The sequence below is a fragment of the Coptis chinensis genome, chromosome 1 (assembly GCF_015680905.1).
Source record: "Coptis chinensis isolate HL-2020 chromosome 1, ASM1568090v1, whole genome shotgun sequence".
Lineage (NCBI taxonomy): Eukaryota > Viridiplantae > Streptophyta > Magnoliopsida > Ranunculales > Ranunculaceae > Coptis > Coptis chinensis.
Window position 1 is genome coordinate 22,530,112 of NC_141456.1, and position 25,745 is coordinate 22,555,856.

Below are 25,745 nucleotides of genomic sequence, written 5' to 3' on the forward strand. Positions count from 1 at the left end.
TGCATTTTCTGTGTAATCTTCAAATTGAAGGGTTGATTATTTACATTTGTGTGAAGTTTACATGTAAGATTGTTGGGTGTTGGGTGGTTATAATTTATATGATTACATAGCAATAGTATGTAATGCATTGTACTTCTTGAAGCAGAGGACAGATCACATTCCATCTTAGATATGAGATGTTCTGTAATGTTATAGCTGGTCTTTATAGGGTTGATAATCAGAAAAAAAGTCTTTGGCGGAATGCCATGTTCTTTAAATAAGAAACCCTCTCCCTCCCAGGACGTTCCACATTTCCATATGTTATTGAGTTTCCATGCACATGATTAGCTGCATCACTTGTTTAATATTTAAGTGATACTTTTTTTTTTGATTAATAATAAACCTTTATTATACCAAACGTAATGTACATAACCCTAATACATCATAAAGGACTTGCATATTTACAACCATTGGGGGATCATGCCACCACACCGACGAGAAAGGCGGAAGGAAAGACAGATCTCGAGCAGGTCCAGATGAAAAGTGTACATTGACCGACACTGCGCACTAAAATTCTTTACTTGATGAGCTGCATGCGAAGCGAGTGCATCTGCAGCACCATTTGCTTCCCTATAAACCCAACTAAAGTGCACTTCGTGGAATTTGCGCAGCACTAACTTAATCTGAATAATAATTCGAGCTAGTAACCAGTTACAATTCAGAATTTCATCCTTTAAAACTTTATAGAGCAATTGAGAATCTGTTTCTACCTCCACATTCCGATATCCCGCTTCTACCACAATTTGGAGTCCATATAAGAGAGCTACAAATTCCGCTTCATTGCCGGGTTATGAAGAAAATTGGAATCGGCTCCCATAATGAAACGACCCAAAGATCCCCGAAATACATCCTCCCCCTGCAGATCCTGGATTCCCAATAGAAGCCCCGTCAGATTCGGGCTTTAACCATGCCCGCATTTGGTGGAAACCATTTAATATATACAAGCATTTGTTCTTTATGCTTTTGACGGAACATGACTTCCATAACCAAATTTGTATATGTTTCAACGCCTGTGGTGGATGTATCGAGACGGATGCGGACGCTTACCTTGAAACCTTGTTTCATTTCAATCCAATCCAAATAAACCACAAAACCCCAACAAAGTAGCGAAAGATCTGACTTCCCCATTTTGCCCTGTCCCATATATTTTAATAAACATAATAACTGGTCCTTAAAACTACCAACATTCATACTCCTCCTCGATCAACAAGGCCACTAAAATTTGTGCCACACCAAATAGCTCTAGCAAAGGAACACTCAAAGAAAACATGATTTTGAGTTTCAAAGAAAGCTCTCTCACACATTGTGCATTCTGGATAAACTTGAAAATGATGAGATGCCAAAAATCCGGGCCATTGGGGCGACACCTTGCAAGCATTGCCATATGAAAAATCTTTGTTTGAATGAGACTTTCATCTTCCAAACCCGCTCTATAAAAATTGTTATCCCGATCTAAAGTGTCTGTTGGTGTAATCAACTCAATGCAACCATTATATGCAGACTTCACCGGTATTCTCCATGGTCCTCCCATTTCCGGATCAAAGTATCCTTCTCATTTTGTGTTAAAATTATCGAAAACAATTCTTTTCGACATATTCTACAGCCAAAATTCATTTAACCTCTCCCAAATCCCAAGTATTAGTGTCCATGTTAATGAAGTCGAAACAAAGCTAAAAGACATCAAATGGTTTCCCCAAGAATTTCGAGCAAATCCTCGAGATGTGGAATCCATTTTTCCTCCCATGCGTTAATAGAAGTACCATTACCCAGTTTCGGACCGATCCAAAGATTGAGAATGTTTCGTGTTTTGCACAAATGTTTTTCCACATAATGATGAATTAGATTTGACTTCCGCCATAAAAACTGGAGTTGTGAAAGTACCTCTGTTTCATTTGATGTGCCCATAAAGATGTGGGATTCAGAAGATCCCATCCTTTCTTTGCCAAGAAACATAATTTTGTAATCAGAATTCCTTGATGCCCAAATCCACCATTATTCTTTGACATACATGCTACCCCTCCACGGAAAATAATGTAGTTTCCTTGTCTCGTGTGTATGACCCCATAAGAAAGATCTTCGGATAATCTCCATTCGATCCGGGATCCGTCGCGAAGTAAAAATTGTACAGACATCATATGAGTAGGCAAGTGAAGATAAAACTGAATTTACGAGTAAGTCGGCCCTTTAGATAAACAATTCGGCTTCCACCCCCTGCCAGCTTCCTTTGAAATCTTCCCAAAAGAGGAGAAAACCTTTGAACTCTACCCTTTGTCATTTAAATTTGGTACTCCCAAGTACAGTGGCAGGACCGAAGTCGACGGCATCATGAAACTTTTTCTCAAAAAGTAAACAAACCTTCGATGCAATTTGGGGTGATGAATTATTTGCGACTTGGTTCTATTGATAGTCTGACCTGAAACTTTACAGTACTCCTTTAGCAGATTGTTCAAATGATGCTGCTCCTCAAATCCACACTTACCCAGGACTAAAAGATCATCCGCATACATTAAGTGAGACACCGGATGACAGAATCTGCCCAATTTGCAACCATGTATAAGCCCGTCTCTGTTCATTTTCAAGAAATTCAAAGATAGTAGCTCTGAACATAAGATAAAAAGATAGGGCGACAGGGGATCACCCTGTCTTAGTCCTCTAGATGGCTTAAAAAAACCATGTGCAGCACCATTGAGTAACACCGAATAAGAAACATTCTGAACACAAAACATAATCTTGTTAATCCAATCCACCGGAAACTCAAACTTTGCTAGCATCACCCGCAGAAAACTCCATTCAATTTTGTCATAAGCTTTCTGCATATCAATCTTCAGAGCAAAATATTTAGCTTTTCTGTTCCCATGCCCTCTTATCTTATGATAAAATTCATTTGCAAGCAAAACATTGTCATGAATACTACGATTGGGTAAGAAGGCAGTCTGAAATGGACCAATTATTCTTTGCAGGATAGGTCTCAATCGATTGACAATAATCTTAGAGATAATTTTATAAACCACATTTGTCAAACTGATTGGCCGAAAATGTTCCAGGAGAGAAGGATTCATGATTTTTGGAATTAAAGCAATGAAGGAATGATTTAGCTGCAGGGAGAAAGAGCCCGAAAGGAAAAAAGACTTTATTTATTGCACTTACTTGATCCCCACCAAATTCCAAAAATGCTGGAAAAAAAATGCCTGATATCCATCCGGTCCTGGAGATTTAAAAGGCTTCAGATGCTTCAGAGCAGTGACAATTTCATCAGTATCAACTCCTTTTAACAGATTTGATTTTTCTCGCTTCATTCAAGTGATGGGGCCGGAACATTGAAAATCTGAGACAAGATCGGGTCCGAAGTAGTCATTGTGTCTTCAAAAAGCACCGCCCTATCCCCTATCCTCAAAGCCGCTCAGTTAAAATGGCACCATTAGTATCTTTGATTGAGTGTATGTAATTCCTTTGTCTACGACAATTTACCATATTATGATAGAACCTCGTATTCTGTTCTCCAAATTGGAACCAATCCAGACAAGCTTTCGCCTGATGATTTGCTTTCGTACGAAATATCATTATGTTCCTGCATCAATTCATTCTCCACCCTGAATAAATCATCTGTGTCGTTGTGATTCTCTATCAAACGTTGAATCTCACTCAGCCTCTGTAAAACACAGTCCAACTTATGTTCCACATCTCCAAAAACATGTTTATTCCACCATCTTAAATTTTCTTTACAATTTTGCAGCTTCTTACATAGTACAAAAGACGGAGAACCTTGCAACTCCTTGTGAAAAGCATCTCTTATCTGTTCCTGACACCCATCATGTTGCACCCACATTATTTCAAACCTGAACGGCCTTCTAATCATAACCCGGTCTTGTAGCAATTTTAAAATCAGAAACTTATGATCAGAACTAGTGGCCAACTCATGATGAACTCTACAGCCAGAGAATCTTGAACGCCAACCTTCATTTGCCATCATTCGATCAATTCGTTCCCATATTCTGTGCCTCCCATTCTGTTTATTTGTCCATGTGTAAATACTACCAACAAAACCTAAATCAAACAGCTCACAATCATCAATCATATCTAAAAAAAACCTCACTTTAGGATAATTAAAAGGTTTTCCCCCACATTTTTCCTCTGGACAAGTTATTTCATTAAAATCTCCCATGAGCAACCATGATTCATTATTGTTGGGCTTAAACATAGTAAGAACAGGCCACTGTAATCTCCTAACACAAGATTTAGCATTACCATAGACACAAGACAAAAAGAAACATTCCTTTACACCATTCACTTGTATTGCTATTTTACAGTGAATGAACCAGAAATCATACATCAAAACATCTACAACCACAGATTTTTCCCAAAAGATCCACAAACCACCAGACAAACCGCAGCTTGGAACTACAAAAGACTCGAAATCTCCTAACCTTTTAATAAGTCTGACTCCTTTATCTACAGAACACTTAGTTTCCATAACAAACGTAAAAGAAAGGCCCGCAACTCGATTTGTTTTTCAGCTCTTCCATCATCGAAGGGCGGTCACTCCTCGACTGTTCCAAGCTAGTAGACTCATGGAATCCTTGGGGTCTGCTTACGGCCAGGACCCTTAACCGACTGAAGCTTTTTGCCTTTCCCATCAGAATTCTTGTGCAGTATGTTTGGGCGTTCAACCTCCACCTCACCTTCATCATGAATAGGAGTTTTTCTTCTTGATTTGCGATCCGCCTCAAAGAAACTTTCAACTAGTTCATTGACAGTCTCCCGATCATGTATCATTTTATCCTTGGCTGCAACCCCTTGTGATATCTCTTGTCTTTTATAAGAGTAATCATCCTGATGAACAGCCTGATTATGTAACTGAGCCAAATCAATGAAATGAAGCTTCTTAGTGTCAGTTGCTATATGAGCAAATCCAGGCGGGTATTCCAGTTCATGCAGAGGATGAAAATTATTGAACTCCATTTGAGTTGAAAAACCCAGCTGTCCAGGGTTATGCGCTTCCACTGCAATAGGTAGGTGATCATGTGGAATATGGCATCCAGGTTCATTGCTAGGACCCTCATGCAATGCAGCATTGAGGTGACGAAAATCAATGATCATGGGAGCTTTTAAATGTTCAAGAAATTGCGGCGCTTTTGAATTAACCGATGAGTCGGCAACATTTGTGATCATCTAAGAAAAGGTTGGTTTAGATCGGGGTTAAACATCAAGGAGAAGCTTCGAAACAATTCTCTCTCCAAATGGTTTTGGAACAATGCGAAGTTTTGGAAGAGTAAAATTGAAACCTTTGTCCTCCCGAGAAACTCGAACTTCAAATTCCCCATGAATATCTTCGCCACATTACAAGCCGCAAAATGATGTCCAATGAAGCCAAATTTAAAACAGAAAACTGGAGATACTCAAAAACAAACGATATCCAAATAACTCCATCTATGGATTCCGTATGAGAAAGCCGGGATTGGTGCATGAACATCCAAAGACCACTTTAACTCAACACAATTAGGGTCAAGCTGTTTCCGTCTTAGGATACAACTCTAGGAATTTGAGATCGGACATATCAAAATAGCCGATTCCACCAAATTCCCCTCAATAATCTCCTTGTCCAAATAAACCTCGTGATAGTTATGCAACCGCATCCACACATAAAACTTGGAGAAATTTAAGTCCTTGGTTTCATAGAAGTCCATCCATGAGATAATCGAAAAATGTCTTTTGTCGCGACAATCCAAGGCTGCCCCCAGTCTCAGCCACTGTTCTCGAGACTCCATCCGATTTGATATATTTCCCTTTGTACGGACTCATGTCTTCAATCTTGAAAGGGTACCATGCTTTTTCAAGAGCTGATTTTACTGATTGTCATATTCACTGCCATCTAGAACACGACCAAACAGAGTGGACTTATTATAGCCTACATAAAGACTCTTCATTTTGTCAGAGCTGGTTATCATTGGTGGTTCAGTATAAGGCATCCTCATCTTGGCAGCAAATTCCATAGATAGAAGTTCAACAGAATTTGGGTGCTTGGTGGAAGACAGAACCTTGTTTGTGGTAGGGATCATGTAAATAAGGAAGTGAAGGATCTCTGTTTGAAGAAGTGTGAAGAACCCATAAGCTGCCGATAACCTTTATATACAGCCCAAATTCAAACACAATCCCTTCACAGTCAAGAGGTATCAACACCACCTCATCACTTACCCATACATACAAGTCCATCTGTATGCATAAAACCCCAAAATCTATCCATAATCTCCATTTTATGAAACTAATATGCCAAATGGCAACCTCTATCCTTAGACCATCATTGCCCATTGAGCTCATAACCCGTACTAAGCCAGAGAAGAGTCTAGATTAAGACAGACATCATCACAAGTAAACTCAGCCAAATCCTGTTTAGAGCACATAAAGATTTGAAACCCAACAATGCAGGGGAAAACTCCACAGAGAAGTCGTGCATTATACGTTAAATATCAGCCAAGAGAAGAACAGAATCACTGTTTCTAAAAAGAAGTAAACCCCCAATGGAAGTTCTGAACCCACATGCAAAAACTTATATATTGGAGATAGAGAGCACGAGCATTAAGCCATAGCCACAGTTAGGCAACCTAGAAACGATATGACCACCAACCAATAAGAAAAACTAAACCACATGCGAGAATCCGGTATGTTTGATATAGAGCACGAGCATTGAGCCACATTCACAACAAGCCAATCAAGATAAGATGATATAACAGCCAATGAGATGCGTCATTTCCTGAACTGACAATGTTTGCATTGTAGGATTTTACCAGGAATATATGGACGTATAGAAAGATGGGCTATTATTGATCATGGGCTTGTTAATAAAATAAATAATGTAGGCTTAAACTTAAACTTAAAAAGGCGATGGTTTGAAAGGTGGGATATCTCCTCAACCAAAAGTTAGACTGATATATTGTTTTGAAAGGAGAAGGTGTAAGGAAATTTTCGGTATGATTAACAGAGTTTGAAAAGCCGTTCCTTAATTTGGGCTAAATTATTGATAGTGGAGAATTTGGAATCTGTGAAAAAATGATTTGGAAATTTGGGCTAAGATCTAGATAAAGGCATTTAGGGATGTGTATTATAGCAAAGAGGAATTTGAATCAGGGGATTTGAGAAATGAGAATTAGGGATTTGAGAATTAGGGATTTGAGAAATGAGAATTAGGGGATTTTTTTTTTAAAATGCGCGACTTTTGGGGCATTTGGTGAGATTTCACTTTCTAGTAACACTGAAACAAGCATCAAACACAAACTACAATAGGATTACTAACTTTGTTTTAAGTTTGTAGCAACTACTTGCCAAATGGTATTGGAACCTGATCCAGCCTTTGATAGCCCAAAACATCATTGCCAATGTAAAATCAGTTTTTCCAGTGCAAATTAACATGTAGTCAGCGATCCCCCATTCGATGATTGTGGTTGTTTTGTTTATGTAGTGGTTGTTGGAGTTTACTTTAGATGCTCATCCATTTGCCGCATTCTCAAGGAATTTTCACTGCTTTGTCGACTTGTCGTAGCGCTTGGCCGGAAAGGTTAAAAAAAAGAGTAAAGAAGAGTTCAAAGATCTTTGCAAGTTGTTTTTATGGAGACCTAAAGAAGTGTAGAACACCCGCACAAGCAATTTAGCTTTGGTCTGGTGATAGATTTTTATCCTTTTAGAAGCCAGAGTTGGGAAGATTTGAGAAAACATACATAGTGGGGAAGTACAAAATTCATGAATTATCGTGAGTTTATCTTAAGGTCGCAATACAACTTAGAGAGTCGCACCCTTTTTTATCACGATTGTTCAAACTCATAGATGATATCAGGGGGTGCGTGTGGGGGTGGTTACACCCCTTGAGATTAGAAAAGCTCTACTACCACATAACTAATTGTCTATAAAAATCTTCTACTCACACCCCCAATTTTTTTAGCAAACTTCCACTACCGCAATCCCAAAATTTTCACAACTATAGTAAGAATATTATCAATAAAAAAAATAGTATGAAAAAAAAACTAATAAATTAAAAATTAAAAAAACAAAAAAACACAAATTCAGAAATGACTTGCGGCGTAGTTTGTTGCACGCTTGTCCTAATTATTTGTAAACATCATTATCATTATCAATAAAATTTCCACTTTAAAAAAAAACAAAAATAAAACAAGATAGTTTTTTATTTTCAATGTTAATATTTTATAAGGCTATATAACATTATAACATTATATATAATAACATTGTAAATCTATATAATATTATATAGATTTATAACATTATAGGAAGTTAACAATTTGTTGAATTGTTGTAGACTTGTTGACTAGATTATGTAGATATATATAGACATAGTAGTATCAATTAATGACTTAAGTGCTTAAGTAATTAACTTCATCAGTCCATATTAAATTATTAATAGTCAACACACTCTAGTTTTGTGAATTGAAATAAATGCATAATTTTGTTGATATTTATTGTTTAGACCTTCTGAAAAATAAAAAAAAATAAATTGCATACTTTTGTTTTTGGGGGTGTGCACATAATCTCGCACCCCATGACTTAGAATCCTAGCTCCGTCCCTGTCTAGATTTTTAGGTATATTTACAAGAGCATTCGCAAAATTTAGTTGTAATATGTGTAATGATGGGGCCGACACTTTCAAAAGCTTGGAAGCACGTAGACTATCAATTCATACAAATAAAAAAAATACAAATATATATGCACGAAGATGAAAAAATATGCTGATGGGTCGAAACACTAATGCGGGGATCGATTCCTGACTCGCAAAGAGTTTGAGAGACAAAAAAGACCATGAGGAGCACAATGGCAAAAAATATGCTGATGCTGATGAATGAATAATAGTAGTGTCGTTTTCAGTTTTCAGTTTTTAATGTTAGTTGTCTGTGTCTGTGTCTTGTCTTGTCCTATAGTCTATTTTAATTAATGTTGTAATATTGTTTAATGTTGTAATGCGAGTTTATATATGAGAACTCTTTATCTATATGTCTATTTTAATTAATGTTGTAATATTGTTTAATGTTGTAATGTGAGTTTATCTATAAGAACTCTTTATCTATATGTGTGTGAGGACTCTATATCTGAATGTTTTTTTTTAAGACATGTTTCTAGCCGAAAAACAAAGAGGACATTAAACAAAAGTATCGGGGTCATATATGTAATTATATGCATAATTTTGAAATATGGTGGATGTTTTGTAATTTACGATTAAGTATAGGGGCTGTTAAGTCAGTATTGTCTAATCTTTATATCACCTCTCTATATTAAACTAGAGCACTTCTTATGTGGACAATTTCTTTCTTAAGTGGCGCGTTCTTGAGAGAGAAGTATGCCATGTGGACACTCTTAATTAATCATAAGGAGTTTCATAATACAACATAAACTCTTAATCTTAAAAAGTTTCCTAATACAACCACAACTCTAATTAGGGGTGCCAATGGGTACCCAATTATCCGGAATCGAAACCAAATATTTGGGTTCTGGGTTTTAAAAAGTTAGACTCATTTAAAACGGGTCATTAAGAACCGAACCGATAAAGAACTGAATCGTAAAAAACCCGTGGGTACCCGAACCGAAATTGAAACCAAAACCGATTAGTATGATTTCGATATATCAAATTTAGTATTATATTACACTTAAGATAATCAAACTAATACATTATAATATAAAATATATTTTTTACGTGTAAAAGTTTATTAAATATATATATTATAATTGTCACACCCCGAATTTCGACAGAATTCGGAAAAAACATTATTTGTTCCCCGACTCTTCGATCTCCGAGGTGTGACGCACTCTCCACTCCCAAAAGCCCATAAACAGTTTAAAATATGCGGATAATTAAAACCAATAAAAATTTTCAATTATACATAAGTCCTCTTCATTACAAAAATTCCCAATTAAGATTAGGTTACAAATCTCTTTTCAATAACTCTTTAATTAAAATATACAAATGAGAATACAAAAACATTGTCTAGACTGAAAAGCTATATCACCTCAAAGGAAAACAAGGCCTATCTTGAAATGCAACGCTAACGCAAACCACAAGCAGCAACCGATCTTCTTCAACACTAAACCTCAAAAACTTATCAACTATGTTCATTGAATGAACACACCCGATAAACAAACATGCAAATCGGGTTGAGATTATAAAAATGCTTTGGTGTGAGTAGCCCTAAAATACAACATATAATTATACATATACATACACAATCCATACGGTTAGTTCCTCCATCGAGGCTTTAACTTTCAACGACTAATACAACATCCTTAAGTTCAATAACTAAGGCGGTAGTAGTTCCTCCAATCGGTAGCTTTAACTTCCCACTAACCACAATAACAACCTATACTCATAATAAATAAGGCATGTAGTTCCTCCATCGAGGCACCTTAGGTTCTAACTAAACTATAACCAAACAAGCATATACAATCATCTATCTAAAGATACATCATTAACTAACATATTACCATAATTAGATTATTTCGGGCTTTCTTTGTGTGTCCCTAAAATCACGCGTCGATCTATGTCTTTTACCTAGTTTCCTACCACAATCGCAACCCAACGCCGAACATGTACATCCACATGCCTCCCTTACATAATGAGCCACTCCGGCGTAACCACCCGAAATGGATGCCGCGACACCGTAAATCCTCACACGAAGCCAAATCTATGTAAGCACTCGCCACTATTCGGCATAAAAATATTGCGATCATCGCTCTATTTTGCGAACGGAATAATCAAGCCACTATTCGGGTTACGCCAGAGGGCCACCGAAGGCCATTCAAATTTTAATCAAACGCCGGTAGTCACCGGGGCGCCATTCAAATTTTAATCCCCGGAACGCCGTACGGCCAATCACATGAGTTGTGGTAGTCGTTCTGGTTATTTTCGTTATGTAATTTATTCAGTGTGTCATCGTTAATGACTCATAAACATTCCACTATATCATGCGCAGTCAATTACCTTATTAACAGACTAAGCCATAATATCTAAATATCTCAATTATATCTCATAGTCACTTTCATTCTTTCACGTGCCAATATATTATTATTTACAACGCCACACTCCCCAAAATATTCACCGATACTATATTAGCATCTCACATATAAAATAATGGAGTGTATATACATTTCTCCAAGATATTGCATTAATATAAATATCCCAAAGATATTATATCATGTCACAATGCTTCAATGTATCGCGATACATCTTTATTATAAGCGTGTTAGAATATATAATGTCCTAACATCTCAATATCGTCACGGTCAAAAATACACAACATCATCCAAATCTTTCTTGATAATGACAACCCAATATCTGAGCTTCCACAAAGATTTTATTACTATATCGTCCATATAATATACACACCAAACGTGAAGACAAATAAACAAATTCACGATCCACAATCAAAGCCCAATATATATATATGTTTTATACACTACTCACGCCAAATCTAAATTAGATAATGACCAACCAAGTTATATAATATCGACAACATATTATTTCTATATTTATCCATAAAGTCCAATATGTGAAAAACTAGAAAAGTCAACATTCACAGTCAACGGTCAAAGTCAAATGGTCAAATGTCAAAGTCAACGGTCGACGGTCAAAGTCAACCCATCATGGTCAAAATCAAAGTCAACCCATCATGGTCAAAGTCAACACATCATGGTCAACGTCAAAATCAACACGCCACGGTCGAAGTCAAACCGTCATCGAAGTCAAACCGTCGTTTAAGGTGTTCAACAATGTTCAGGTCATGTAATGGTTCACGGCTTGGGTCAAAGTGCAGGCTGGGCCATGGGCTCATGGGCCGTCATTAAGTAGACCTAACCGCCAGCCCAAACCTTAACCCGAAAAGTCCGAACATTTAAAGACCCAATTAGATTTATTTTAAGTCCTATGGACTGGCCCCAAGCAATATTAGAAACGGGCCCAAAAACTTATATTGAACTGGCCCAAACAGTTAAGTGGATTCGGCCCAAAAATAATTGGATTTGGCCCAATCAAAACTTTAATATAAACTGGTCCACACATACAAAGGCTAAAAAGAATTGGTCCAACACAAAACTAAAAAGAGTTGGCCCAACCAAAACTGATGTGGTCCGGCCCATAACACTTAAACTAAAATCGGGCCCAACCACAACAAAAATTAGAACTAGCCCAAATAACTTAAGTAGAACCGGCCCACATAAAACCAAAAGGGTTAGGCCCAAAGCCCAAGCCCAAATCGGTGAACAGTTCACCTTCTTCCCTAGTTCTCCTCCTCCAGCCACCAATCTCCGGCCACCACCATCTCCCATTCCATTAAATCGGTTAGACTCCCAAACAAAAACCCTCTAACATTAATGAAAACAAAAAGCCCAAATCGTCCAATCCAACATCACCAAAACTGGATCTAGAAATTTCTTGCCGCCGCCATTAATGGCTTCCACCACCATTCAACAGCCCTCACACAAACCTCAAACACACCCCCTCACAACCCAACATCAACCCGCTCATCCACAACAACAAAACAGTTCAAACACCAACAAAATCGCCCCCACCCCGTATGGCAGTAATGGCAGTAACGCCATTAACGCACCTCAAGCTTTCTCCAAGCTCCCAATCCATACCCGACCACCGTATTCCAACCCCCAACAACAACAAAACAACATCAAAATCCAACTAACGCAACACAACAAAAACAAAAACGAGTACAGGGGTTTTTCGCTGCCACCATTGACGTTCATGTCGAAGCTTCGACAGTTCTCTCAAATGTATCGACACCCCACACAAAACAAAGATTTAAAACTATGTTGGACGCTTTCTGTGAGGCTGACGCCATTGACGCCTGTTCAAAGTTTGAACAGAGTTCCACAGTTCCAACAGCACAGTATCACAGTATTACACTTTAATTACAAATCCGAAATTTAAATAAAATTTAATAAAGCAGAATAGCACGAAGTCCAATACAACGGAAAATGAACAGTATCAACACAGAAAACCATAAGTTCGGTGAAATAGCAAAATAGCTACTCACCTGTCTGAACAGCTCCTACGAATCCCTCGTCGTCCGAACCGTCGCGCTCCACCCTCCAGAAATCCAAATTTTCATCTCTCCATTTTTAATATTTTATTATTTTATGAACCCTATTTTCTAAAAAAGTGTTTATATATCTTGGGTCCAAACCTGCAAAGTTCAACACTGACTCGGGCCAAAACCGGCTTTCATCGTATCCGAGTCCGGTCCGAATTAATTTTGAAAATAATTAATTAAATTAATTAATAAATAATTAAATATGTCTTTTAAAAAATACTGCTTCTAATAATAGTGAATGTGTGTTGTTAAATGTATATTTTATAACAATACGTTAAACAAGTGTATCATAGATGTTAATAATAATGTCAACGTGTATATTCTGAACTAACTAATACATTTTATATTTATTAACTTATGCACGTGTATATTTAAATATGATACACATACTTGATATATTGTGGTACACACACTTATTATAAACCAATATGCAGTGTTCATGTTAAAAATTAGTGATGAGATGTAATTGTAAGACGCATGTATTCGCATGTTCTATTTAAAATATAATGCGAGTTAATACACGTGTACAAATATATGTGTATGCACGTAAAATATATCAATGCAACAAATACATGTGATTACACGCGTACATGATCGAAATATATGTAATTAATGCAGGTTAAGGGTAGGCCAGAGCCCCAGTTTATTGTTCAAAAAAAAAAAAAAAAAAAAAAAAAAAAAAAAAAAAAAAACTTGTACACGATCGAGTTAATACAAGAAAACAAATATATGTGTATGCACGTAAAAAAAAAAAAAATCAAATTTTTGGGGTTAGATATTTGATTATTTTAATTTCTATATCAAAGTTTGAAATTATCACAGTATGAATGATAAATGTTTTAACGTGTATGATTGATATATGTTCATAGATTGATGTAAATATGATTGTTGATTCATCACTAATTATACATAAAATATTATCAGGTGGGAAAAGAAAAAAATAAAAATAAAAACAAGTTTTAGTGTTTAAATGATTGAAATTGTTTAATAATCATAATAAATAATAAAGACCTGAATTAGAACCAAAACCGATAAAAAAAACCGTGGGTTTTGATGGTTTTGGGTTGGGTTCTATAATTCTCATACTAAAACCGTTGAGAACCGAAACCGATAGAACCACATTTTATATTTATTAACTTAGGCACATGTATATTTAAATAGGATACACATGCTTCTTTAGATATATATTATAGCTATACCCTGTTAGCTCTATTTTTTGAGCATTCACAGAGTTTCCAATATTTGTAAAACTCTTTGACTAATTATGAAAAAACCAGACTCCAGTTTTTTCTAAATTCTATTACTAATTACTAAAAAAAATATGATATAAAGAAGGAAACAATCCCATCTAGAGTTTCATAGATTCTCCAACTTTTCCTAAACACTATAGCTAATTATGAAAAAATAAGAGACAGAAAACTAAATTGCTAAAAACAATAGTTTTCACCGAAAACGATTTTCTAAAACCCTTTCGCCACGAAGAATAGTTTCTACACTAATCTTAGGTGAAGTTTAACATAACAAAGTTTCTTTTTAGAAAAAGACAATGAAATAACGAAAGAAAAAATAAATTGAGTTGCCTGAACATTTACTTTATATATTTGTTAACTACACATGTGACTGGGATAAAAAAGGAAAAATAAAAGTCAACTAATCATAAAATAAGTAACGATGTACAATCAAAACTAAGCGGACAACAAATAAAATTGAATTGTATGCACTATATGTCTATATGGGCTTAAACAAATAAAGTTGGATAGATTTAATGCATCATCTACTTTGGATGCAAATTCATTAAACTAACCTCAAACAATAATTAACGAGAAATCAGAAACTAAATGCAAATGCAACCTTATCGAATAATAAACGAGAAATTAAAAATTGGATGCAAATGCATTAAAATAATCTCAAAAAATAATTAACGGGAAATCGGAAGTTGGATGCAAATGCATTGAACTGACCTCGAAGAACAATTAATAGGAAATTGGATGCAAATGTATTGAACTAACCTCAAAAAATAAATAACGGGAAATCGAAAACTAGATACAACTGCATTGAACTAACATCAAAAAATAAATAATGGAATTGAAAATCAGAAACTGGATACAAATGCAATAAATTAACCTTTTTTTTTTACTTGGTAAGTGTAAATTGAATTAAGGAAAGAAACGAAATAAAAGAACTGTATAGGAGTGGTAGAACCCACATGCTATACGATGTAGGCTCAAGATATTATAAAATAGCAACCATATGGAACCTCCCATTCATATAGCCATGGGGGTCTGCCATTTGATACAAAAGCCTCATTCTCAGCTAAGAAAGATCCAAATTTTGTCACTTGGTCTCAAGGGCTAGGGTTAGCCTCTCTCCAACAGTGCGACACTTTCAAGCTTTGCACCTTCGCGTGAGCAAATTTTCCATCCGCATAGGAGTTGCCAAGGGATGCCCCCGAGTTAAAAGTTGACACTACTACCGAATCTAATTCCACCCGGAGATTGCTCTATCCTTTTGAAAGGGCAAGCTCCACACTCTCCAATATAGCCATGCACTCACCAGTATAGTTGTCTCCAATTCGATACCCTTTGCTCAAGAGTAAGACAAAATCACCATGAACATTTCTAAAGGATCCACCCAACCCAGTTGGACTGGGTTTCCTCTAGAAGCCCCATCCGTGTTGACCTTAATTTGATCACCAATTGGAGGAAGCATTAAACTAACCTCAAAACATAGTTGTGTTATATGTTGTGGGAATGTCTCAATAAGTATAGTTTTGCATTTAAAATAGTGTTTATCTTATCTCTTTTTCAGATGATTGGGAACGCTTTGCTATTCAAGTAGCCCAATATGAACTTCGCCTTTATTAGGCAATCTCACAAAAAATTAATCAAACTTATATTATTAAATAACAAAATGAAGTTGAAGGGTTTTATCAAGGGTGAGTTTTTTTTTTAATGGATAGTAGGGTTTTAACGTTATAAGAAATTTGGATGAGTGATTAATATAATATTCATATATAATAGTTATGTATATATAGTTGCAAATATTTTTCAGAATAATTAATATAACATCACACGTTCGTAGATAATCTTTGAAGATCCCACATAGTGGGTCATGTATAATTTAATGAAAAATTAACGGGAAATCGGGAACTGGATAATTTTTTATGATCCCACATAGTAAATCAAACATAATTTATTTTTATGCCCTGTTTGAAGTTGATATTACACACCACATTGGATAATTAAAAGGAAATCGGAAACTGGCTTCAAATACATTGAACTAAGTTCAAAGAGTAACTAACAGGAAATCGGAAACTTTATGTAAATACAATAAACCAGACTCAAAAAGTAATTAACTAAAAATAAAAAACTTGATGTAACTACATTAAACTAAAGTCAGAGAATAACTAACGAGAAATTAGAAATTGGATGCAAATCTTTGAAAAATATTTAACGGGAAATTGGAAACGGTATGCAAATACATCAAACAAACTTCAAATAATAATTAATGGGAAATCGAAAATTGGATGCAAATACATTGAACTAATCTCAAAAAATAATTAACATAAAATCAAAATATAAATATAAAAATCAACTGCTTGAACTAACCTCATAGAATAATTGGCGGAAAATCAGAAACTAGATGCAAATGCATTGAAATAACCTCAAAGAATAGTTAATGAAAAATCATAAACCAGATGTAATTGCATCGAACTAACCTCAAAACATAAATAATAAAAAACTAGATGCACATATATACATTTTTTGATGGTTGATGCATATATATTGAACTAACCTCAGAGTTATTCATGGGAAGTCAGAAAATGTATGCAAATGCAATAAACTAATCTCAAAGACTAATTAACGAAACATCGAAAAATGGATGCAACTGCACTGAACTAATCTCAATGAATAATTAATAGGAAATCATAAATTTAATGCAACTACATTGAACTAACCTAAAAAAATAATTAATGGGAAATCGAAAACTTGATATTGAACTAACCTCAAAGAACAATTAACTAGAAATCGAAAATTGGATGAAACTACATTGAGCTAACCTCAAAGAATAATTAACGGAAAATCAGAAACTAGATGCAATTGCATAAAACTAAAATCAGAGATTAACTAATGGTAAATCAGAAATTAGATGCAATATCTTGAGGAATATTTAACGGGAAATCAGAAATTTGATACAAATGCAATGAAATAACCTCAAATAATAGTTAACTAGAAATCAGAAATCGAATGTAACTAGTCAAAATAACTTCAAAGCATAAATAACCAGAAATTTAAAACTAGATACAAATGCATTGAATATCGAACTAACCTCTAAAAATAATTAACTGGAAATCAGAAACTAGATGCAGATGTATTGAACTAATCTGAAAGAGAAATTAATGAGAAATTGGAACCTAGATGGAAATGCAATTAACTAATCTCAAAAACTAATTAACGAAATATCGAAAAATAGATGCAACTACACTAAATTAACCTTAATGAATAACTAACGAGAAATCATAAACTTGATGCAACCGCGACCAATTAACCTCAAAGAATAATTAACGGAAAATCGAAAACTTGATGCAACTGCATTGAACTAACCTCAAAGAATAATTAATGGGAAATCAAAAACTAGATGCAATAACTACATTGAACTAACCTCAATGAATAATTAACAGAAAATCGGAAACTTGATGCAAATATATTGAACTAACCTCGAAACATAATTGTATTATTTATAGGGGGAATATAATGTCTCAACAAGTATAGTTTTGCATTTTAAATAGTGTTTATCATAATTCTTTTATTATGATTGAAAATATCTTGCTATTCAAGTAGTTTCAATATCATCTTCGCCACATTGAACATTCTCATAAAACTTCAATTATTAAATCTAACAACTAAAAGAAGTCAATAGGTTTTATCAAGGTTTGGTGTTTTCTTTTTATTGAGAGTGGTGCAAGAAATTTGAATGAGTGATTAATATAATTATCATATATATCTCATAGTTCTGTATAATTGTTAATATTTTTTAAAATAATTTAATATAACGACACCCGTTCGTAGGACGGGTTCGAAAACTAGTGATATATTGTGGTACACGCACTTATTATAAACCAATATGTAGTGTTTATGTTAAAAATTAGTGATGAGATGTAATTGTAAGACACATGTACTCGCATGTTCGATTTAAAATATAATGCGAGTTAATACGCGTGTACAAATATATGTGTATGCACGTAAAATATATCAAGGTAACAAATATATGTGATTGCACGTGTACACGATCGAGAGGAAACAAATATATGTGTATGCATGTAAAAAAAATCAAATTTTTGGGGTTAGATATTTGATTATTTTAATTTCTATATCAAAGTTTGAAATTATCACATGTATGAATGGTAAATATTTTAATGTGTATAATTGATATATATTCATAGATTGATGTAAATATGATTGTTGATATATCACTAATTATACATAAAATATTATCATGTAGGAAAAGAAAAAAATAAAAATAAAAACAAGTTTTAGTGTTTAAATGGTTGAAATTGTTTAATAATCATAATAAATAATAAAGACCCGAATTAGAACCGAAACCGATAAAAAAACCATAGATTTTGATGGTTTTGGGTTGGGTTTTATAATTCTCATACTAAAACCGTTGAGAACCAAAACCGATAGAACCACAAATAGTAAAACCCAAACCGAAACCATTAAAACCAGACCCAAAATTGACCCGTTGGCACCCCTAACTCTAATAAGTCAATCAACATCTCACAAGGAAATTTTATACGACTCCAATAAGAAAACATTGCTAAATCAACTCCAAAAACTTATGTTAATAATTATTAGTCATTGAATTCCTCACAAAAATTTAAGGGATGTGAATTTTAGAAATGATTCCGACCATATGGCCGGTCTAAAACCTTGTATATATAATAGCAGTTCATTTTCGGGCTCATTGGGGCAGTCCTTGTAAGTAGGGAGATTAAGAAAAAATAGGAGAAAAAAATAGTAAGTAAGAGTCATAATTAATTATGTTTCCTTTATATACTAAATCTCTTTTGGTGGAGTAGGGTGTGATAATCTCGCATCCCCTGGCTTAGAATCCTAACTTTGTTCCTAGTTCAGTAATGACTTGCATTGGACAGGAGACGCTGAAGTGAAATAGTATGATTGGACGTTGGGCATGACTGCCACCAAAATCGAAAACTTTGTAAAACAAAATTGCGAAACTTCATCCAAACAATCAAGTCTTAATATCAAAAGTATTGAGGGATTGAGCTCAAATAATTCTAGAGCATCTACATTTTACTTTTCACGAGTGTGAAACAATTTCTTATCTCAACTAAGATCAACTTCGTTTCAAATATACATGACAACCATTTAAGAAGAATCCATGTCCTATGAGCTGAGTGTTTGGACTGTTCGTGAAGGAGAGAACAATGTTGTTTTCGGGGCAGAGATGGCTTTCCTGCTGCGCCGCGTAGGATATGCAATACATCTCCTGCTAGATTTTTGTTGCAACAGTTTTGACTTTGAGAGAAGATCGTGGTCTGGGGCGGTTCCCATCATTAGAACCTAGAGTTGGTCTGTACTCTCACTGGTCCAACTCCGGACATGGCAATCGTTCTTTTCCTTCTGATATATACAACTGGGCCACTGACAAGCAACAAACATAACATGATCGCCTGTATAAAAAAAATCGAGAATAGTATTAGTACAGTAGTACCAATTCATTCTGACCCTAACATAAATGACAGAACAAAAATTTTCAGTTTTTTACAATGATTATGGGGTTAGGCCGTTAGGCAGACCCCTACCTGTATTCCTTCAAGCCATCAAAGGCTTTGCCCCCTTCTACAAAATCAACAACTCCATAACATGAGGAGGTACAAAGCATAACAAACTGATGCATGAGCATAGATTATTAATTAATTAGTAGTTTCTATTTTTATTTGGTTTCCTATTTCAAATAGGAATAGGATTTAGGATGGTTTCCTATTTGGTTTCCAATTAGGTTTAGTAGTTGTTTTCTTATATAAAAGCATCAAGGCCTTCATTGGTGGGTTGGTTATTATGGAATATTAATTATTTGAGAATTGGTCTTCATGTTTGAAGGTTTAAGCCCTAGATTTTAGTGTTTGTTTTATTAAATCTTATTAATGTTCATCCATTGTTGAGACTTCCGCCAACAAGATACATCACAAACACTCAATGTGAATACATAACCAACCTAACTCATACTACTAATGACCAGTTGAGCACAAGTGTATTGCAAAACATCTCCTACGTGACCGAAACAAAAGCAAGAATCTAATTGTTATTTCCAATAGTCCCCAATCCTTGAGAAATTATTCATTAGATCAGCATGATCTCTCTTGATATGATCCCTCCACTTTGCTACAATCTCGAAAGAATTTGTCACAGCTCCAGTAGTTCTTTGATATAATTGCAAAGAAATCTGAACCTTTTGTTCTTGAATAGAGACACTTCTTTTTTAAGCATGGTAATGGTGGGATCATTGATTTCTCCATGAGAGAGTTGGAATTTACCTTTTCCCCCCCTCTTAGGCCTCACAACCTCAGTCCATTCGGTATTAGAATTTTGACTTGCCTCCACTGAGGAACTCTGTTCTTTAGTAGGTAAATGGTCATTGAAATGTTCAGTTTCATTTCAGGGGCTTCATCCTCTAAATTATCACCTGCAATTCCAAGTTTAGCCAAGCTATGGAGTGCATTTGGTGTGACATGAACTTTATCAACTGTAGGTGACATATTCTCTGTGCCACGTCTTTCAGTTAAGCCATCATTTGCCACTGTTTCATGTCTGACTGAGCCACCTCTTGCAGATGAACCCTCTTGAAGTTTGTAGATAAAACACGCCTAGTTGAGTTGCCTCCTTTTTGACTTGTACCCCCTCTAATAGCAGTGACACCTCTTAAGCTCTCACATATTGTTGTTGAGTTTGCATAGGTGTAGCTAGATCTTCATTCTGATCTTCTTCTTCAATCAATTGAAATGGATTAAAGTTCTGCACTATGGGCTCAATTAGTTGCTCTCTGGCAGGACAGATGGAGTTGCATGAGAATCTTGTTCTTCAGAATTGTTCTCCACTGCATTAATGACCTCAGTCACTTCAGCTGGCTCAGCTGCAACATCCACTTGTTGCTCTTTTTGCTTATCATTCAACTTTTTTACAGCCCACACAGATGTCATCTTAGATGCACAACTAGCTTCTTTATGTCCAAACTTTTGACAGGTTTTACATGCTACTGAATCCAAGGATACTCAGTTCTATATCAAGCTCCATTTCCCCCATCTTGATTCTGACTGGGTTCTTATACTCATGGCTCACTAGTACGACAACACAGAATTTTGGAAAATGGATTCTTGTGTGAGTTTAGCTGCCTGATCCACATATAGCCATATAGGATTTCCTATTATGTTAGCAACATAGCTAAGCCCATCATCAGTTCACAATTCTTTCTTTTGGTAGATTCATTAGCTTTCATCCATACCGCCAATGTCTTGATCTTAGATTTTTAAGCTTCCACTTACTGTGACCACTGCCTATGACAAAGAGTTTACTAGCAATATGAATGGGTCATCTTCCAGCACCTGTGTCATGTTTTCCACCAAGTTAAACTTGAAGTACAACAAATCTCTGTCAGTGGATATGGAGTATCCACAATTGATTTTCCAATTTTCTGCAAAGAATCACGTGCTAGTTGAAGAGGAAGTCTTCTACCAATAAAGAACTCAACTACATAGTCTCACTCCATTCAGCTACACTTGTTGATTATTTCAATTGGGATTGTTGCTACACCGTCAACAGCATTGACATCAACTTTCTTTAGAGCAGCTGAGCTAGTGAGGTTACTCCCTTTAAAGAGAGAGCTCCATGGAGACACACTTAGACTTGGTCAATACGAACTTCCTAGAGCTGAGGAAGAAGCCAAGCTCTCACCTTCAAGTGGAATGCTTACTAGGAATGGGTGGAGGAGCTACTGGTAGAGTGGGAAATCTTGACTGAAGGAGGGATTTCCATTGTTACAAAGTGTAGATCAATCCATAGAGAAGAAGGATCTTCAACAAAGACTTGGTCAGAGAAGAAAAAATTAGCAGTCAACGGCAGTCAAGCTCTAAAGAATTGCTAAAAACGACACAATTTTTATTTTTTATTTTTTTATATTTCTATATTGCATACAGACTGTTTTTCCTATGTGAGAAGTGTGAGAGAAGGCCGAAACTAATAAAGCCGTACTCTCTTATCTCTCTCTTTTATCTCAAACTTTCTTCTTCATTAACACTTAATTTTTTTTATTGTTAGCTTTGAAATCACAGTGAGAAATTGAGAATGTTTACCTCTGATTAACTTGTTCTTTTTAACGTGGTAAGTTATGGGTCAGCGAGAGAGAGTATGCAACATGGTCTGGCCTCCCTAAACCTTATGGAGAGAAACCTTATCTTCCTTCCTAGATGTTAAGAAATATATTAGTATTAGGAATATATTGTATTTTGGGTACTAGGAAAGATTTTATATCCTGCATATTAGGAATGATTTCGTATTGTACCACCACATATCTTATAAATGTGGTAAGTCAGTAGGTAGTACAATTTCCTTCCTTGTATGTATATTAGGTTCCTAGTATTATAAATACATGTAGAGTAGAGAGATAAGATAACTCCCTACAATCTCTACAAATCTTTCCCCAACTATTATTCCTTTATTCTTCTTCTTCATCTCTTATTACTGGTTTCCCTTATTACGATAATGTTACAACTCTCCTAGCATCACCATTTACACTAGAGTATAAGTATTTGTAGATAAAGCTCTCACACCTATCTAATGACTCACTTAGAATGCTAACACTAACATTCGCCGGAAAATTTATATCTCAGATAGAAGGACAAGATACATTTACTCAGGGGCAGACCCAGGATTTGAGTTCAGGGGGGTTCGACCAAGTCCAACCAAGCGATATATCAGAAGACTAACGCAAAAATGGGGAAAAAGGGGTACAAAATGATTTTTGAGCCATGGACTCGACAAGCGTGATGCATCCCCCAAATTAATGGTGACCGTTGATTTTTCCGCAAGTGTCATATTTCTAATATACTAAACGTTTAAAACTTATTTAGTTGACATTATTACTCACTAAAACTGGTTGTGGTGGTTCAACTGAAAAAGGGCTTCAGCTTAAAGGAAAAGGATAGTAATTTGATCTGATTCTAGATCTTTAAGTGGGCTGCAATGCTTAACTAGGGTAAAGAAAGAAAAAGGCTTTATTGTACTGTTTCAAATTCACCATTAATATGTATCATTTTCAAGCATTAGCTGATCCTAATCAGAGCCCTTAGATTCTTGGCCCGACTCAACTAATGTGGTCAACCTACCAAGTACGTAACAAGTGATTTGTGGGGGGGAGCAAACTTTTACTGTGTTGCCATTATTTCTAGTGCTTAACATACTTACATAGTTATATGAATAAAATTCAAAAGCTGATGGTGGGAAGCTGCCCATTCAGGTGCCTATGTAGGTCTGCCAATGTACTTACTGACCTCAAAAGGTGCAAAAGTATGTGATAATATGAGTGGAGTGTTCTATATAAACAAAAAAGCATGAGCTTCATCACAGAAAAGAAGCTTGTCAGCATATGCATTACATACCTCAAAACCAAAGACTGACAACTTCTCTTCAAATACTGCTGGTATACAGCTACGGTAAGTAATATATGCCTGCTTCACATCCTCCTTTGTCGTTGGGTCATCAAGCAATCTTCTATGACCTACTGAAGTAGTTAGCTCTTTTCTGTCTTGCATCACTGCATGGGTAATTTCCATAGTGGAGCGGGTTTTTTGAGGTTTTCTGTTATCTTTGGACTTTGAACCACTTTCAACTTCTACACATTTCAGTGGGATGCGATAGCCAGTCTCACTGCATCGGTATTTATCATCATTCTACACAAGACATTTCAAACAGTAACTAAGCACAGAGAAAATGACATTGCATGGGTTAATTACATCTTGTATGAATCAAGTATACAGCTCATACATACAGTGATACATGCAAACACACATACATATGTACACGACATGTAAGTAAAATATCACTGATACATGCACGCATACACTAGCCGTTGCCTTTGCTAATTCATAAAACTAAAATATCATCTTAACTTATTAAGAAAGCCCAAATAAATACTTACATGACTACAGAATATATTGTATTTGTATGTCACTTCACTGCTTCCCAATCATTGATTCCTCCTAAGGATTTAATTTAAACTGTAATTTGGTTATCCACAATGTACGGCGATCCCCGTTACACATCTATGGTCATATTTGGCAGATTTGTAGGTTCAATTCCTGCTGTATGCACTTCAACCCAATAACACATACATACCACAGCTTAGCAATAGGTCATTGCTTTTGCATCAACATTCAATCTGCATGGGTGGACCACAGTTCCCCCCTTATACTTTAACCCACAGTGTTCATCACTGGTGGGCATCCATTGCCTAATGCATTTTTATATTATGAGCAACTAAACAAAGAAATGATACATTTCTATGTCGAGACAGAGTGTAAACCAAATACACATGTCCTTCACTTCTAAATTACACATACAACAGCTCTCAAATCCCCCAACAATAATTTTTTTTATTAACTGCACATATATTACCACTACATACATCTACACCTATTCATCGATTCAAAACCTCGTGATCCATAAACAAGACACAAAAGGCAGAAGTACCTCCTCCATGGTACTCTACTAAACTATTCTCGGTGCTCAAAAATCAATATCAACCACAATCACATAGTGTAACAAACTGTGTATACAATAATATCAACCAAAACTAAAACCTCCTTCCCCACTTCTCGACATAAACCACATTTCAACAATCAAGATTGCAAATTTAACATATGCCCAACACTCAAAATCACTCCATAACTACTTAACCCATTACAACTAACCAAAAGAACAAATATTTAAGTCAAATAACTATATTGCAGCGTTTGTTTGAATGTAAAGGTTTTTTCTCTAACCTTTTCAGAGTAATGGCAAGAGATACAAGGTCCAGAAGGAGTGCATTCAAAAGTAACGTTACTACCCTTTTGTGTCTCCTTAAAACTCAACAAAGAACGTCTTTCAACCTCCTTTTGACTTCTTCTGTTCAAACAAATAAGTAAAAAAAAAAAAGAAGTTTATAAAATGAAACTGAATGCAAATATATATATAAATGATAGTAAAGAGAAGACAGGTGAGATTGCCTTTGAAGGGGTATAGAGAAAGCTTGTGTGGGAAATGGGGAGTGTACTGAGATCAAGATGAAGATAGTTGTAATGAGAAGAGTTGAGATGGAGTAAAAAATGGTTGTTTTGAAGTAGCCATTTTTCTTCTTCTTCTCTCTTTTGTGTTGTTGTTGTTGTCTCAAAAGTCGTTTTTACAGTTGCAAAGTTTGTGGGTTCAGGGCTTTGAAAAAAGCCCAATTTAAAGGCCCCCATAGATACGAACCCGGCCTACGTTCCATCTCGCTAAGCCTAGTAAATTCGTAGAAAACAAAAATTCGGTACGGAAATTATTTGTCAAAAATTTGAAAATT

The 25,745-nt window shown here is 35.4% G+C and overlaps 1 protein-coding gene across 1 annotated transcript; it reads right to left on the bottom strand.

Moving 5' to 3' along the window:
- Positions 1-19,369: 19,369 nt before the first annotated feature.
- Positions 19,370-25,586, bottom strand: LOC147522936 (structural polyprotein; the record flags this gene model as incomplete). Its single annotated transcript, XM_086569083.1, has 4 exons — positions 19,370-19,824; positions 23,806-24,096; positions 25,189-25,312; positions 25,414-25,586. Coding segments are annotated over 4 exons (705 nt in total), but the record flags the coding sequence as incomplete, so codon positions are not given.
- Between the last annotated feature and the right edge of the window lie 159 nt (positions 25,587-25,745).